This window comes from Mytilus californianus, unplaced genomic scaffold (assembly GCF_021869535.1).
Source record: "Mytilus californianus isolate M0D057914Y unplaced genomic scaffold, xbMytCali1.0.p SCAF_2, whole genome shotgun sequence".
NCBI lineage: Eukaryota > Metazoa > Mollusca > Bivalvia > Mytilida > Mytilidae > Mytilus > Mytilus californianus.
Window position 1 is genome coordinate 111,614,975 of NW_026262668.1, and position 17,828 is coordinate 111,632,802.

A 17,828-nucleotide genomic window follows, 5' to 3' on the forward strand; every position below is an offset into this window, starting at 1 on the left:
CAGTGGTATTTTTTAAATAAGTATGATTTTTGTCGCGCCTGCAACTTTGTCGCAAAAGCGAGACATAGAGATCCTATACATTCCGTCGTCGACGGCGTCCACAAATATTCACTCTGTGGTTAAAGTTTTTGACATTTTAATAACTTTCTTAAACTATCCTGGATTTCTACCAAACTTGGACAGAAGCTTGTTTATGATCAAAAGCTAGTATCTAGAAGGAAATTTTGTAAAAATTTATTTCCTGTTTTTCCATATATTACTTATAAATGGACTTAGTTTTTCTTCCAGTTAACATTACATACAGTCTGCAGTTAAAGTTTTTAAAACATTTATTAGATTCATAAACCATCCTGGATTTTTACCAAACTTGGACAGAAGCTTCTTACAATCAAATGATAGTATCTAGAGGAACATTTTTAATAATTTTTTCCCCATTTTTGTTGAGCCTGCGACTAACAGCAAAAGTCGGCGAGACACTGGGTTCTGCGGAACCCTTACGAATTTTTCTCTTATAAAAACAATATATGTGTATCTGCGCTGGTCATTCTCTTTCAGTTCATTCAATGTGTCTTTCAGTTTAGTAAAAAGAAACGTGTAACTGGTATAGAAGTCAAATGTTTTATATTGTATGTACTCCAACCGATCTTGGAATTTTTAGTATCTCCATCTGATTCACGCCGTATAATGATAGTTAGCATCACGGAATCAAAATTGAAAGCAAGCCCAAATAAAGTGCTTAACCTGTTGATCAAAACTCTTGCTGTTCTACACTCTAATAACTGTGACTTCTTCAAAAAAAGATTTATACAGTAATGTCATAAACAGTACAGGAATATGTGATCTTGTACAGTGTCTATATAAAACACGCCATTACATAATTTCAATGCAAACTAAAAACTTTGCAATGCTCCCCAATTTGTTATTCTTCAGAGAAAGAAAGGGCTAGAGAACTGGATCATCTCATGACATATATAAGTTAACATACGAAAAGAAAGCAATTCAAACAATCAATTTTTAATTTTGCGATATAGGAATGTGACGTTCGTATGTAAGACTGAAGTTATCAACCGAGGTCCTTTAGGGGAGTAACATTTTCCTTTGCCTAGCATTGTTAAACGTGCCAACAACTTCTTTAGTGTCAATGTCAAAATCAGAATGAACGTGCAGCAGTGCAAGTTAAGAAAGTCTTTCTTGTCCCATGGTCGATCTCAGATACGTTTTTACGCGTTTCAGAGCGCTGAAAGAGCGTTCAGCAGTAGCGGTTGAGAGTGGCATGGTTAGAAGTATTTGCAGAATACAGAATATATTTGGGTAAAGTTCTTTCGGCGTCATCTCCAATGTTGCACAAAGTTGGTCTAGTTTCTTAGATGGATAAATATCCCATCTCGCAACCCACCTTTTAATTTCGAGAAGGAACTGATCTTTTGGTTGAAGATCGGACTCGTAGGCGCGAAATATGCGAATTTGATGGTCCCGATTCAAACTTTTCAGATTGTTAGGTAGAAGCATCTAGGCAAGAAAACGTTCTTCCGAATTGACAAGACGATCTAGTAGTTCGTTTAGTAGATGGTCTAAAAATTGTATATACAGTGTGACGCGCCAATAATCCTGGATACCGACACCAGCGGGATTTGCCCGATTACGTTGACGACCGGTAGTTCTTGGTTTCTATATATATATATATATAGTAACAGTCAATCGCACACTTTCTTTTTTTGACTGTTATGATTTTTTAATAATGATTTTTTTTACCATTTCGTTTGTGCACGCAAGTGCGTTGTTGTGTCAATGGTAGCTACGCCACATGGTTGCATTTTGTCAAAATTTCTCTTAATGGTTTTTTGTCGCTTAGGAATTTTAGTATTTATGACAAATCCTTAAATTTATTCACATCTTGTCTATAGACTTGACAAATCGGAGCTTGCCATACTGTGCAAATACCTGTCTATCAACCAATAGATACCGTTTGTTGACAGCTAGATGTTTTGTCGTTTTGTTGCTTTTTTTATTGACGTTTACCCCATACACTTTTTTTCTTGACACTAAGAATTATGATTGTCGGACTCAATATGCACAACAGCACCGCTGTTTTTGAATTCTTGTTGAGCATATATTCTACAATAATGTTCTCGAATTTACATCAATTTAAATCCATTTAAAAAAAACGTGAATTTTTTTACCTAGTTTAGGTTACACTCACACTAACAAATGTGTGCAAAGTGTAACATGTGTACTGTCAAAGCTGACAACCATAAGTATGATAACTAGGTCTAAAGTATAGTAACTAGATCGATAAAATCTTATCTTCAATATGAAATTAGAACATCAATCCTCATTATCCATTTCATGTCCAGCAATATCCATTGGAACGATGTCTGTGTTACCTTTGGTTATTGTAATAATTTTATGTATAACTTCGTTGTGTTTGTCTAGCGGAGAAACATCGATGACAGACCAACACTACCTACAGCTTGTCAATATGATTGCTAGCGAAATGTCATCACGTGCCAAGTTAGACGAGACCGTTGCGAGTCTTAAGCGAGAGATGGCCGACATAGAACGAACTGCTAAAATAGATACCGATATCTGCAAATCTCAACTATTGGGGGTAAAAAATGATTCTGATGTTTTAGGAAGTAAGTTGCAGACTTTAGAGGACGAATATCATAGACTAAAGTCCGAGAACAGTGAACTTTTAGAGCATCAAAGTATATTAGTTGAAAATCGCATTCAGATGCAAAATATGACGGACGAACAAACTGAAAAGATAAGGCATTTGCAAAGTGCACTAGAAAAAAATACGATAGACCATATAATGCTGACAGAACACTTCAACAATGTGAGTACGGACTATAATACACTTTTGTCAGATTATACTGGATTGAAAAGGAAATACGAAACGGACTTGGGGGTATTTGAAGCAGAAATGAGAGCTAATATCGAGGAACAAGAAGAAATGCGAGGAAATATTACACAGTTACAAGAAGAAATGAAGATTACAAATGCGACAGTTCTAAATTGTATGCAGGCTAGTGATACTAGAAAATCGGAAATATTTACATTATTGAATTTGACAGGTGATGCTACCCAAAGAATTTCTATACTGGAAACTTTGAAAGAAGTTCTTGTTCCAAAACTGAGTACATTAATAGCGAATCAGGATGCGATGAAAAACAAAACTGAAAGCCAAACAGATATATTAAATGCAAAAGGTAACATATTATTATACCTTATCTCACGGAGTGGGTGGTATTCTGCAATGCCCTTGTGGCAGAGATATTACAGGGAAGTCCAGTGCGTTTTTAGCCGATTTGCAAACTCTACTTATATAAAGAATGCCGTTCGGGCGTAAACATTTGGGATTCCGGACAAAATCTTTTAAGCCCTTTAGGAATAACTGTGTTAAACTAGGTTTGATAATGCTTCATAGGAAATGCAAGAGTCGTACTGATATCGGGGTCAATAGGCCAAGGGTCAAGGTCACAGCAGCTTTTAACAGAATGAAATTTTGGAAAAAAATGGTTTCCGGATGTCATCTTTTGAAACATATGGCCAACTTTTTCCAAGCTTGGGTCGATTCTGCCCCATAGGGAACATCTATTGATTTTGGGGTCAAAGATCACGGTCACGGCAGCTATTCATACGCTGAAATTTGGCCAACTTCTTTTGAACTGTATGGACGATTATTATCAAAAATATTCGATAATGTCCCTTTTAAGTAGGAAGACCCTAACTGATTTTGGGATCAATAAGTCGAAGGTTAATGTTCCAGCAGCTATTGATTGGCTGAAATTCGGATAAAACTTGATTTCCAAATGTCACTTTTTACCATGCGTCCATCTATTAGCAAGTTTGGTTTCATTAAAACCCAAACACGCTACTTTCACAAGAGGAAACAAATGGAATTTAACAATTTTAAGAAAGGGAATGTTAACGGTAAGAATAGAAATAGTCCCGTTAACAATTTGCGTTTTCAAAAAAAATTCTTTTGGAAATTTTTATATGTAATGGGTCAATGAAAGATTTATTTAAAGTACGGATGGGTAAATCTCTTCAGTATATTTGACCACCGGGGGGCGGTAGTCTCTCGGTAAAGTGTTCACCTCTAGTCCTGGAGGTCGTTGGTTTTACTTTAAGGCATGTGGTAATTGCTGCTTCTCCTCTATGCACGTGGCATGGGGAACAAGAGCAAAGACTTGTTAGCTCGGAGTAGAAACTATGTGTCTGGATAGGTTTACCTGTCTTCCAGCAGACTGTTCCCTTGTGAACTAGTTTGAAAAAACGACTCAGCATGTCGGTCTAGTACAAAGAAGGGTTCACACTCGTATCCCATTCGCATGTTCTCGTCCTGATACGCATGTAATAAATGTATGTGTTAAACACCAGTAACCCATCATCAACCATGATAAATGTATTTTGATTGATCGGAATTATTTTTGCTCTGACATCGGAATACTTATAATTTAGCGATTAAGTGCATCACTAAAATGAAAGTAAATTTATGTTGTCAAGCAAATAGACATACTAGATAGATATAAGAAGATGTGGTATGAGTGCCAATGAGACAACTCTCCATCCAAGTCAAAATTTATAAAAGTAAACCATTATAGGTTACAGTACGGTCTTCAACACGGAGCCTTGGCTCACACCGAACTATGTGTCTGGATAGGTATAGTTTTAAAATTACTTTATTTTTTGGTATATCCAGTACGTGTGTTCAGTGAAAGTTTTATATTTGAAAAAGAAAATATCACGAAAATAGCGCAAGAAAAGCGTCGTGTTAGAATGTACCGTAACCTTGTGAATGAGATTGTTTGTAATTATGTTTAAATGGCCATACATAATTGCAATTTTGATTTGGAAAAAAAAAATTGCGGAAGTTTTTGAACTTTGACCATTGTTTGTCTGTTGTAGCATAAAGACACATTGAACCTTGTCAAACAGCTTATATTTACTAGAAATGTTAGTCATCGTGTGTAGTTCACATACTATCCCACCATTTTGATCTAATAATTTCTGCAGAAGTTATGGACATGCTTTGTTAAAAAGCACTGAATTATTACATGCATGCACCACATGAATGATGCTTGTAAAATAGGTATGCGGATTCACTTTTTGTTACACATGGATACCTTTGTTCCAAAGTCTAATAATGAGACTCGCAGTAATAAAACGGTGTGGGACATTTCGCTACAACGCAGAAACTTTCTCTTCTAAAATAGTGGTAACGGAAGAACGGGTCAAATAATATACTCTTCACAACTTAATTGCATGAGTCAAAATAATAAATGTCCAATATTACATGATTTTTTTTTATTGAACGTCAGGCCCCAGTTGTTCAAAAGACTGGATAAAGTTATCTGCTGGGTATATTCTGCTGTTTGTATCGTTTTAAGTTCTTAGTTTTTGTATTGGAATCATTTTTTAATTTGTGTTTATTGCATGGATGGTAAAATATAGTTTTTGTCTTTTTATTTCAGTTGCATTATCAGCATGTGCGACAGAACAGCCCATTAGTGGATTGGTTCGTTTTCCTACTATAAAGACCGCTATTGGAATAAGGAACCTTACGGAATTTGAGAAAAGCGGGAATTTTGTATGTGAGATTCCAGGATTATACCTAGTTTCCGTATACCTGGTGTCGACAACTACACATGCAAATTTCAATATGTACAAAAATTCTTATTACTTAACCAAAGTTTTCATCAAAGGAATTTCTAAAGACAATCGTGATTATGGGACTGGAACGGCCGTGCAAGCTGTCGAACTTGATGTTGGTGACACGATTTATGTAAAATTAGAAGACCAATATAAAATTGAAGGAAATTCTTCGTCTTGCACCACGATAATGAAGATTAAATAAATGAATCATACTTTACATGAATCTTCTTATACATAGAAAATATTCTCCCACTGAGCCTATTACTAAGTTACTGTATATTTGTGAGTAAAACAATACTGACGTTTATCGTAATTTAACTTTAAAATACGAAAAAGTTTTTGTTTTGTTTTGTTTTTTTGGTACTCGGACACAGTCGATTTGTAAGTTTCTTTTTTTTTCATATTTGACAATGTTAGAGCTGAAGAGATAAGTCCATTTCGATTTATTGTTATCATCTATTTGTTATCTAATTGTCGTACATTTAAAAGACTTAAATGCTCACAATCTTGATGAAAACTTCCACAAACATACAGAAAAAGAAAATGCAATTAGCCCAATACCAGTCGTTGTCTTCCTGATCGATGATTTTTTTATCTATCATGCTGTCCGAAAAAAAATTCGGGAGCATGTAGGCCTAGTAATCGCTTTGTCCGTCTGTCTGTCCTTAAGTTTTGTGTCCGACTCGAATGGTTCTGGATGATGAAACTCCTTGCTTGATTGGAATGAAATTTCTACATATGGAGGATTAATAAGAAAGAAAGCCTATAGTTTATTGTGCCAATAAGATGTGAACAAATACAGGTCACTGTCCGGCCTCCAACAATGAGCAAAACCCATACCATATGAGTAAGTTATAAAAGGCCCACGTATTACAATTTACAAGATGTGGGTGGATTAACACGACAACAATGAATGCCAAGGATATTACCTTGGTCGGGTCAAACCAAAGACTTGAAAAAATGTTCTTTGCTGTATCTCCCCTAAACAATAAGGAGTAAGAGGAAAGACGGGTCGGTTGGGGAGTCATAATAATATGTCTGGGTAGGTTGACATGTCTCCCTACTGACTTAACTTTGTTAACTAGCATGTTAATTTATTTCACATCAACAGGTTCTCGTCTTGATAAGTATGTAATAATTGCCACTGGTCGTTAAACACCAATCCATTCATCCATGAAAACACAATCAATAACACACGTTTTTTAAACTAAAGGTTTGCGTAAAGATGTCTGTTACATATGATGCTTTGTCTATAGAGTGTCTATATGTCATTTTGTTTTTCTTTGTGGACATAGTTGTTTGTTTTTATAGTGATAAAGATTATAACACACTGTTGACTGTTGTACCCCAATTTTTGACATGTTTACCTATTATGTCTGTTTTTTTTTATTCACACATTGTTGTCAATATAACGGATACCTATGCGACTGTGATACAAGTGAGAGGTTTAGCTAGCTATAAAACTAGGTTTAATCCACCATTTTCTAAACAAGGAAATGTCTGTACTAAGTCAGGAATATGACAGTTGTTTTCCATTCGTTTGATGTGTTTGAGCTTTTGATTTTGCCATTTGGTAAAGGTCTGTCCGTTTAGAATTTTCCTTGGAGTTTGGTATTTTTGTTATTTTACTTTATACATCATTCTTTTGCAATTTCATTATGTATGGTTAAAAATCGACAGATTTGGATTGATGAACACATTCCCAATTAAGTAAACACGTGTAACTTGAGGATTTTCTTGTGCACAAAACTTGAACAACCTTCACATACTGTTGGCTTAAATTGCAATCAATACGAGCTTTCTTTGATAAGGGTTGAAATGGTCAATTTTTGTTTCGTTTGTATTTGAGTTATTTTTTTATTAACAATAAAGAATTCAAGATATATGTGTGTTGTACAATGATATATACATTAAATGTCTGATTCACGACCATGCGGACCATACTACTCTTTGTTCTGTATGAAGAGAGACAAACTTTCAGTCCCTTACTTATACATTCACTTCTTGTGTATAATGTAGATTGATAGATTGCCATGTAATTTTTCATCCATTGCCATTATTAAAGTCTCTTGTTTTTTTTCCTTTGTTGATTTTATTGTATATTTTCTTAATGTACCACTCCATAGTCCAATACTAAAAAGATTAACTTGAAATGAGAAAATTGAGATCTATAAAAAAAACCGGTTCAACAATGTTATAAGGTTTCTTATGAAGGTTTTTCTAAGGTCCCACATAAAAAAGAGTTGGAAGATATCTAAGTGATGTTCAAACTCATCATAACTTGAAGCCAAACTGACAACGTCATGTGAACAAATATGAAAAACGACAAAAAGACAAACAACAGTCCACAAAACACTGTCACAACATAGACTGCGCAACACGAACACCGCAAAAAATGAACTGTTGACACAGATATGTGTCTCGCCTGTCGGCAGAAAATTCAGAAAAAAAAACAATCTGAGCAACAGCAACATTGGTAATTAATTCAAAGTCACTGGATGATGATCTAGGGAGCACGGCCTCGAAATAGTCGACACACTGAGATGTCCTGATAGTAATGCAACTTTATAGAAAACATCATTGATCTATCTCAAATAGTTCCTATCAAAGTGACTTAGGCAGAAAACTTAACATTAAAAATTGCCTATTAATTGAAAGTTGCTGGACCATGACCTAGAGGGCAAGGCCTCACTTCAAGATGGTCTAATCATTTATCAATTTTTATCACATATATAGATTACTATTGTGGAAGTATTGGTACGTTTCACTGTAGGAATTTAATAAAAAGAAACATTTTGTATTCAATTGCTCATTTCAGAACAAAACTTTACAACAAAGAGATGAATTCAATTTCCAAATTGTGAACTTTCCATTTCTATGTAGCAATATTTCAGAAGTGCCTGCATATGGAGTATATACCTCCCAGTTGAGACAATATTCCAGAGCTTGTGTTTCCTTTCGTGATTTCCTTGATAGAGGGTTGCTGCCGACAAGGAAGCTATTCAACTAAGGATTCCAAGTAGTGAATTTGAAGTGATTCCTTCAACAATTTTACAAACGCAATCACGAGTTATTTGACCGTTATGAAATATCTATTTCACAGATGAAGATTGATATGTTCCAATTGTTGTAACCACAATCCCATCCTCTTTTCCTCGAATGTGACATCACCAAATGAGACCCATCCCCAAATTTGTAAAAAAACACGGGTGTAACATGTAGAGCAGGATATCATTACCCTTCTGGAGCACATTAGATCACCCCCGGGTTTTTTCCTGCGACGAAGGTTGCGGAAGGCGAGACATAGGTGTTGCTTTTTAGATACAAAAGCACAATTGGTTTATAGAAAAAGTCACAGGAAAAAAAGTCACGAAAAAAAAGTCACAGGAAATAAAGTCACAAAAAATAAAATAAAAGTAAATATAGTATATTAAATTTTTGAATCTAATACTGTTTTAAAGAATTTTATTAAGATGTAGGCCAAGTTGCTATCGTATGCATTTGTAGTAAAAGAAACGTTTTTTGTGTAGAGCACAATGAACTCCATTTATAGGTACTGCCACCTTTAAAAATACAGACTCCAAAAAAATCAATACTCTGTTCTTTTCAAGGGATATTTTCAAGCAAATTTTTGTGAATGTTGAACATATACTTTAAAATATGTCATCTATAACCAGATTTTTTTACCTCAATTTCAGTCTATCAATGGCTGCTGTAACCTAGACATTTAACCTACTGATTTCAAAATCAATAGAGATCTTTATCATTCCATGGACTTATGCTTAAAAAGATAACATCTGGAAACCAAAATTTGTCAAAATTTCATTAAATTAATAGCTGCTATGACCTTGACCTTTGGCCTATTGACCCTAAATTCATAGGGATATTTTCCAACCTGTGGTGTTCACCAATCCAAGTTTGATGAAAGCTGGATATAAAGTTCAAAAGATAACATCCGGAAACCAAAATTTTGCCCAATTTTAGTATATAGATTGATGATATGACCTTGACCTTTGGTCTATTAACTGCAAAAATTGAAAGGGATCTTCAACTTGATCATAATGTGGCAAAAAAGGACACCTAACACTGTCAGTTGAGGTGGGAAAATTTCGTTTTTCATGTTTTGGAAAATCTGGATAGTTGACTGAAATATCTGTAAAAAATACCTACCAAGGGTCTTTATGAACTATTGCAAAAAAAAATATTATTCATAAATCAAAAGAATAATTGTGCAGTAAGAGACATCAATAGTCACTTGGCAATATACTTTACCTTCAATACGAATATAAAAATGCCAACTTATGGCATAAATCATTTCTTTGCAGCTCCAGTTGTGTATTTTTGTAAGTTTTAGTACTGTATAAGGGGACAACCATTTGATATTCTGGGGGGGGGGGGGGGGGGGGGGGCAGGAGGATTTGTTTTGGATCGGTTATTTATTTTTGTAAACTAAGAGGACAGATTATCTATTTTCTGCACTATTGAAGCAAGATTTTTCATTTTCATTAAAGCAAGGGACTGATTATTTATTTTCACAACTATATTTATAATATTGGAAAACATACAATTTTTAAATTATTTGTTTATTATAAATAATTCATGTATAGTCAAGTCATTATGTACCATTTAATCAGAATTAATTATTATCCTCTGCAGAAATGAATCTTCTATATCCCCCAATGCATATACATGTACTGCATACATACACAGTATTAAAGTTTGGTTGTAACTAAGGCTCTTTTAAAAGTATTGGTAAACATGTTTCGCCGAGCAGAGCGAGGCAAAATTTTTTTTGAAGGATTTTTGAACCGCTGAAGGCCCAAAAAGCTATAGAACAAATGATGCAAAATCATGCCTTCTGGTGTTCCCCAGACCCTTTCTTAAACTGAAAATGCAAGTTCTGTTTTAATAATTTTATGACAATATTTTGGTCTCAAAGCAAAATCACGTTATAGATTCAGTGTAAGACTTAAGTTTCTAGGAACAACATCAAAAGACAAATATGCATGATATTAAAAGCAAAAATGTAATTCACATAATTAAGTCTGTGGCTGCTGTGTTTTTTTAAACTCATGATCAAGTTAATAATAAAATTACTAAATTACAAAATGAATGCGACACTAATAGAATACAGAAGGGCAATCAATGAACAAAATACAAATAAATAAGAAACATTGATCCCGAAAAGTTAGGGGCTACGTCTGAGGGAGAACAGAACTTGCTTCTTGCAAGGCACTCACGGTGAACACAATTTGATATGGAGACAAGCGTTTGGTTTTGAAATTTCCTACATGAGGCATTTGTCTCAATGTAGTTACGGCTCTGGTTTAATAAAAGTGAGGTAAGTGTTCCTGAGACAATTAACCTCAAGTTAAATGAAACCAATTTTCTGACATTTCAAGTATATTTAAATAATATTTATACTTTTATTATTAAAAGATATGGGAAGTGTTTCCCGATTTTTTTTTTGGAAAAAAGATGAATTTATGAAGAATCTGGTGCCATCTCATACTTTCGATTAGACCTGCTGAGTTATTTATTTTCAATACATTGCAAGTCAGGTAATTTATTTTCAAACTACCACAGAACAAACCATTTATTTTTGTGATTATCAAGGCTGAGTTATTTATTTTCAAAATCCTCCTGGCCCCCCCAGAATATCAAATGGTCGTCCCCTAATATATAAAAAGGATAACAGGAATTCCCAAAATATTGGACAGGACAACAGGCCAAATAAGCCACTAACACCTGAGTCCTCAAAATTAACCAGATGTACAAACAAAGACCAACACAGAATAACATAGATAGTCTGACTTTGCACAGCACAAAATGAGGTGAGATTAAATTGGTTTTACTGAGGTCAATCATGTCAAAGCAATTTTTCTTAGTAATTGTATTTTGAACCCCTACCACGGAAAATTGACCCCACAACTTATTATACATAAGACATTCTATTTTATTACGAAGGAGATAATTTACTCTATCCTATGGAAATACTCTATTACCCTTCACAGAGATGCTTCATCAAGTGTGCTCTTTATCATATAAGGATGGTTGGTATGTACAAGAGGTCATAGTTTATAACTTTGAATTTGGAAATTAATAGACAGTAATAACAGAACATTCAGTATAATAAATTAAATAACACATATCTAAGATGGTGTTAGAACAGATTGTTACCCCTCAAAAAGACATTGTCAACCTTGGCTTCGCCTCAGTTGATAATGTTTTCTCGGGGTAACAATCTGCTCTATCATCCTCTCAGCTGTGTGTTATTTATATAGTATACAATATCAATTGTCAAAATTGGAATATCAGTAATTGATTGATTGATGGATGCTAAACGCCGCTTTCAGCACTTTTGTCCTATTTTGTGGCAGGAGTTTTTATTTGTGGAGGAAGCTGGAGTGGCCAGAGAGAACCAACAACCTCCGGTAGGAAAACTTACTATCCTAGTCAATTAAGATTGGAGTCAATCGCACCTGCCACATGAGGGATTTAAACTCACAACCCAGCTAAGTGTTGACAGACTAGTGATACAATAGTTCTACTTCTTAGGCCACTCGGCCAAAAACGCCCCGGAATATCAGTGAGTCACTTGACAGTTAACTAATCATCATTTGCAATGTTTATTCTGAACAATTACACCACTAAAGTTGGTGTTCCTCATGGTTCTATACTTCTATTGACTTCTGTTGTATTGTTTAGGGAGAATTTAAAAATGAAGAAACAAGAATATTGAAATTTCATAAAAGAACAATGAGATTAATTTTAGATACAGGTCTTTAATCCCCTTCAGCTTCTCCCTAATTTAAAGAACTTGAGGGGATGGCAATTGAAAATAGAATTAAATATCACAAATATTTACTGATATATAAATGTGTGTAAAAGGAATAACCAATGTAACTACATGTAGTTCAAAGGTTTAAACTAATATCAGATTATTATTTTTATTATCATCATTATTATTGTTATTATCATTAATATTGTTATTATAATTATTATTATTATCAAATGGCCTATATTTTTTAAAACTTTACAAAATACAATAGGAGGAATGACATTGGGGTCATCATTCCCATTTTTTTTCTTCAATTTCCCACAGGAAACTGTTAACTTTTTAAGGGAAGCCAAACATATTTTCTAAAAATAAAGCTTTGATGTATATGTGAACAAATGGAGGTGTGAGGCATATGTGAATGAGTTGACTACATAATTAATGAATTAAATACCGTTTGCGAGCGTGCTCACATATTCCACGCCCCAAAATTGTCACTGGACAAACAAAATCTCACCAGATTCCTAAGTTCAAAGACTCATAACTCCTACAAAAGTCAACTGATAAAAATTTCTTGTGGATATGCACACCTTCATAGTATGTCCACGTTAACTACAAAATTTCATGAAATTCTGTTGTGTAATTTCAGAGGAGTTGCAATGTCAAACTGTTGCAGTAGTATATTTAGGCCAGGTCTAAGTTCAAAGAGGCATAACTCCTAGACAATAAGTTTAATCGCAATTTCCTGTCGATATGCACATTTACATAGTATGTCCTTATTATCTACAAAATTTCATGAAACTCTGTTATGTATTTATGGTTGGACAGATGGGTCAAAAACAGTATACCCTACAGAACTTTGTTCCTTGGGGTATAACTAAAAAGACACATATGGTATAGGTCAATATACAGACGTCAACTGTTGACAAGTTTCTACCACATACATTGCAAGCTCTCACCAGAAATATTTATTGTTGAAAATTTATTGGATGCATATAAAAACTTTACTGTAAAGTTTTCTAGTGTAATTTTGGAAGAGGGTTTCCAGACCTTGCTATGATGTTTGAAACAATGAGCATGCTTAATTCCTTTATTATCAAATATAACAACAGAAAATAAACAAAAGTTTTGTAACACAGTCTTTCCACATTCACTTTACCTTTGACATATGTTGGGATGATTTCTTTTTCATATGTTCCTATCGTTTATACATATTTTTATCTCTTTGGTTTTGTCCCCCTTTATCTCCTTGTTTTTCCATTTTTTCTCTGTGTAACTAAAGATAAATGGTATAAACACAACATTAGCATTATCAGTTCAAAAAAAAATAATACTGCATTGTAATATACAACTGCAAACTATAAAATATAAAAATACAGAGACGTGCTGGACAACTATCCATCAATCACCCATGCTAAAGAATGTAAACAACTCACAGTTAGGCCTTCAAAAATGAGTAAAACCGATATGTTATACACATATGCACTTTAACGGTACTACAATCTGTTGATCGTTTGGCATTTTGGCATTGCACAACATCATGCTTTTCTCTGACTGTTAATGACGTCTTTACACTAAATCCATTGGATGTTGGATGTGTACTGATTGATATTTTAGTCTTAGATACATGAATTTTTTAATTTTTTTTATTAGCTGTTATTGGCTTTGAACTAGCTGTCAGTAACTGCGAGTACTCTAGATCTGTACTTTTTGTTGATAGGGATGAGGGATGGATAAATACCCTGCCACGTCTGGTCTGTGTTTATGTTTAATGTTTTTCTGCTTTGTATCGATCTGATAAGTTAATAGATATAGGAAGATGTGGTATGAGTATCAATGAGACAACTCTCCATCCAAGCTACAATTTATAAAAGTAAACCATTATAGGTCAAGGTACGGCCTTCAACACGGAGCATTGGCTCACACCGAACAGCAAGCTATATAGGGCCCCAAAAAATTACTAGTGTAAAACCATTCAAACGGAAAAACCAATGGTCTAATCTATATAAAAACAAGAAAGGATAAACAGGTATGAACTACATAGACAGACGACAACTACTGTAATCAGATTCCTGACTTAGGACAGGTGCAAACATTTGCAGCGGGATTAAACGTTTTAATGGCTTTTTCAACTAAATTTTATAGTTTGTTCTTATGTTGTGCTGTTACTCCACTGTCCCAGGTTAGGAGGAGGGTTGAGCGCTCACAAACATGTTTAACCCCACCAAATTCTTTATGTGCCTGTCCCAAGTCAGGAGCCTGTAGTTCAGTGGTTGTTGTTGGTTCATGTCTTTCATATTTGTTTTTTCATAAATTAGGCCGTTAGTTTTCTCAATTGAATTGTTTCATATTTTTCATGTCAGGGCCTTTTAAGCCGACTATATGGTATGGGTGTTTTCTCATTGTTGAAGGCCATACGGTTGCCTATAATTGCTTACATCCACTTTATTTGAACTTTGCTGGATTATAAGTTGTCTCATTTACAATCATACCTCATCTCCTTATTTTCATATTGTATAGAATAGTAACCTACAAAAATACCTTTGATAAATAAATGTGAAACAAAACTGGATATATAAAATTGAGAATGGAAATGGGGAATGTGTCAAAGAGACAACAACCCGACCATAGAGCAGACAACAGCCGAAGGCCACCAATGGGTCTTCAATGCAGCGAGAAACTCCCGCACCCGGAGGCGTCCTTCAGCTGGCCCCTAAACAAATATGTATACTAGTTCAGTGATAATAGACATCATACTAAACTCCAAATTATACACAAGAAACTAAAATTAAAAATGATACAAGACTAACAAAGGCCAGAGGCTCCTGACTTGGGACAGGCGCAAAAATGCGGCGGGGTTAAACATGTTTTTTGAGATCTCAACCCTCCCCCTATACCTCTAGCAAATGTAGAAAAAACAAACGTACAACAGTACGCACAGTAAAACTCAGTTTAAGAGAAGTCCAAGTCCAATGTCAGAATAGGAAACAAAAGAAAATAAACAAATGACAATAATACATAAATAACAACAGACTACTAGCAGTTACTGACATGCCAGCTCCAGACCTCAATTAAACTGATTGAAAGATTATGTCTTCATCATATGAATATCAGGCACAATCCCTCCTGTTAGGGGTTTAGTATTATACCATCATAAAATATATGAGAAGAACATAACCCGTGTCATGCCAACAACTGGTTTTAGAATAATAAATATGTTTAATTCCGATGCAAAGACCCTATAAGTGAATCAATATTAAAGCCAAAATATGCAATCTTTAATGACCTGACAACAGTATCGTAACTATATCCCTTCTTAATAATATATTCTACATAAGATGCAGTAAAAGTATATGTCTCTTTAATGATTTATGTGACATGTAGGCAAATTTTGATGTTCTTTTCTGGTAAGCTGCACACAAAAAAACCTCTGTTTTGCCTCTCCAACTTTTTAGTAGATAATATATTTTTCAAACATCAATGATTATTCATGATTTTTGAATTTCCTATTGTCAGTACTAACTTCCTTCTTTGTATTTTCTTCTTCATGAAAAAAAATTCCTACCTGTGCAGCTCATATTTTTCTTTTTGAAAAAATACATAACTTTATATAATCTAAAAATTTTAAAAAAAACAAGGGCTATTCCAGAAATAAATATATGGGAGGGTTGGAGGGCAGTTGATGTTTTTTTGCATGAGTGGTGGTGGTTGGAGCAAATGTAATTGTGTGGGTAGTTGTTCTTCTCCACAACTTAATCAGATTGGTGGTTGTACATCAACTTATTAAGATTTGAAAGCTTTTGTACATAAATAACAAAAAAATAACTTTACAAAAGGCGATGAAACAGGAATGAATTTCGAAATTTTTTTTATGTTTTTTTATTTTTTTATGTGGAGTTATTTCTTTTTAAAGTGGATTTTCTTTAAATTTTTTTTTACTGATTATTGAAATACACAACAATTTTATTTTACCTTCCAACTGCAAGAGAATGTCATTTTAATGAAAAGAAGTACAGCTTTGATTTTTTTTGTTTTAAAAAAGTTCAATTTATTGAAAAAAAGAATTTCTTGGTAGACCATTATTTTAGATTTGAATATTGTAATTATAATCAAGTTACCAATTGATATCAAAAGAAAATATCTCTTGTTGAATAAAGATAAAAAAAAAAAACAAAACTAAAATTAACCACATGTGCCAATAAGTGTAGCTCTTAATGTAAAATTTAATATATAAATCTCAATATCTAGCTGTATCTATGTAAGGCGAGAAATGGAAAAGAATTTTATATAAGGCATTGGAAACCTCACATATCTCTGCCTGATGGAAGTCAAGTTAAGAATAAAGGGGCTATCTATATTTGTCAATTTAAAAGAAAAATTTGTTGTAAAAATGATAGCTACGCTAAGTCCCCTTTTTATAGGAATGTGCCCATCTAACCTCAGTTTCTAGCCAGCTAGAACACTGTACTACATGTACTTCTGGATCAATCCATAAAATGTAGATTCAATATAAAGTATAATATAACATTCATAGATTACTGTTGGTCTTATCACTGTTTTGCGTATGGCATCAATGAATTTTAAGTCGACAATGCATGTGCACCCTTCACAGCAAGATTGATGAAGATAAAGGAAAAATATACCCATAGTTTTATTTGAATTGTATATATTGTGATTTACACATACTGTTCCTGTAATGCCTTTGTAAACTACTTCATGGTTTTTTTGTTAATTTGGTGGAGGAGAATTTTTACACAAAAGTGGTGATTTCTGGATATTTGTTTTGAAAACTTATAACCATTTTACAAAGTTGGAAAACCCATACCCCGGTTGGAATCTACCCTTTATATTTTGATATAAAGTATATAAAAGTAAAAAAGGAGATCTGAAGATTGAAATTTTTCAGGCTTAGTATCCTAATTCTACAATAGTTGTGTTGAAAGTCATTAAGACAAACATACTCAAAAGATATACTAGTTTTTAAGTAGACCAAATCAATTTCTTATACTACTGTATTGACTTTCGCTTTTTTTTTTAATTAAACAGGTGGTGGTATCAAACCTCTATTTAATTGTATGGGTTACAGGTCGCCCAAAAAATATAATTGTATGGGTCATGGGCATTAAAAAAAAAAGTGCCTTCCAACCCCCCCCCCTTATATTTATTTCTGTAATAGCCCTAAATAAAAGTGATAAAAATGCAAGTTAAATATGTTTCATTGTATAATTAAGTTCAAGTTACATGGGCTATGTCACAGTCAGATTTTGGTAAAATTTTGCATAAACTTTGGCTTGTTGAATTATAATTGAAAATCGGAAAAAAAAAAAACGCATTGATCTATTATATCCTCTGCAAAATTACTGATTAATTTCTTCCAAAATAGATGAAA

The 17,828-nt window shown here is 33.8% G+C and overlaps 1 protein-coding gene across 5 annotated transcripts in view; it reads right to left on the bottom strand.

Annotated features, from left to right (window-relative positions):
* The window catches only part of LOC127728588 (uncharacterized), a 60,252-nt gene that overhangs the window by 5,249 nt on the left and 37,175 nt on the right, over positions 1 to 17,828 (bottom strand). For 3 of the 5 annotated variants that reach the window (XM_052236108.1, XM_052236109.1, XM_052236106.1), the window contains exon 12: positions 13,516 to 13,715. In XM_052236108.1, coding sequence (XP_052092068.1) covers positions 13,638 to 13,715 — 78 coding nt within the window. In that variant the 3' untranslated portion in view covers positions 13,516 to 13,637. Of the gene's footprint in view, positions 1 to 13,515; positions 13,716 to 17,828 lie in introns of those variants that run through there. The other 2 variants (XM_052236107.1, XM_052236110.1) reach the window with 2 other exon arrangements.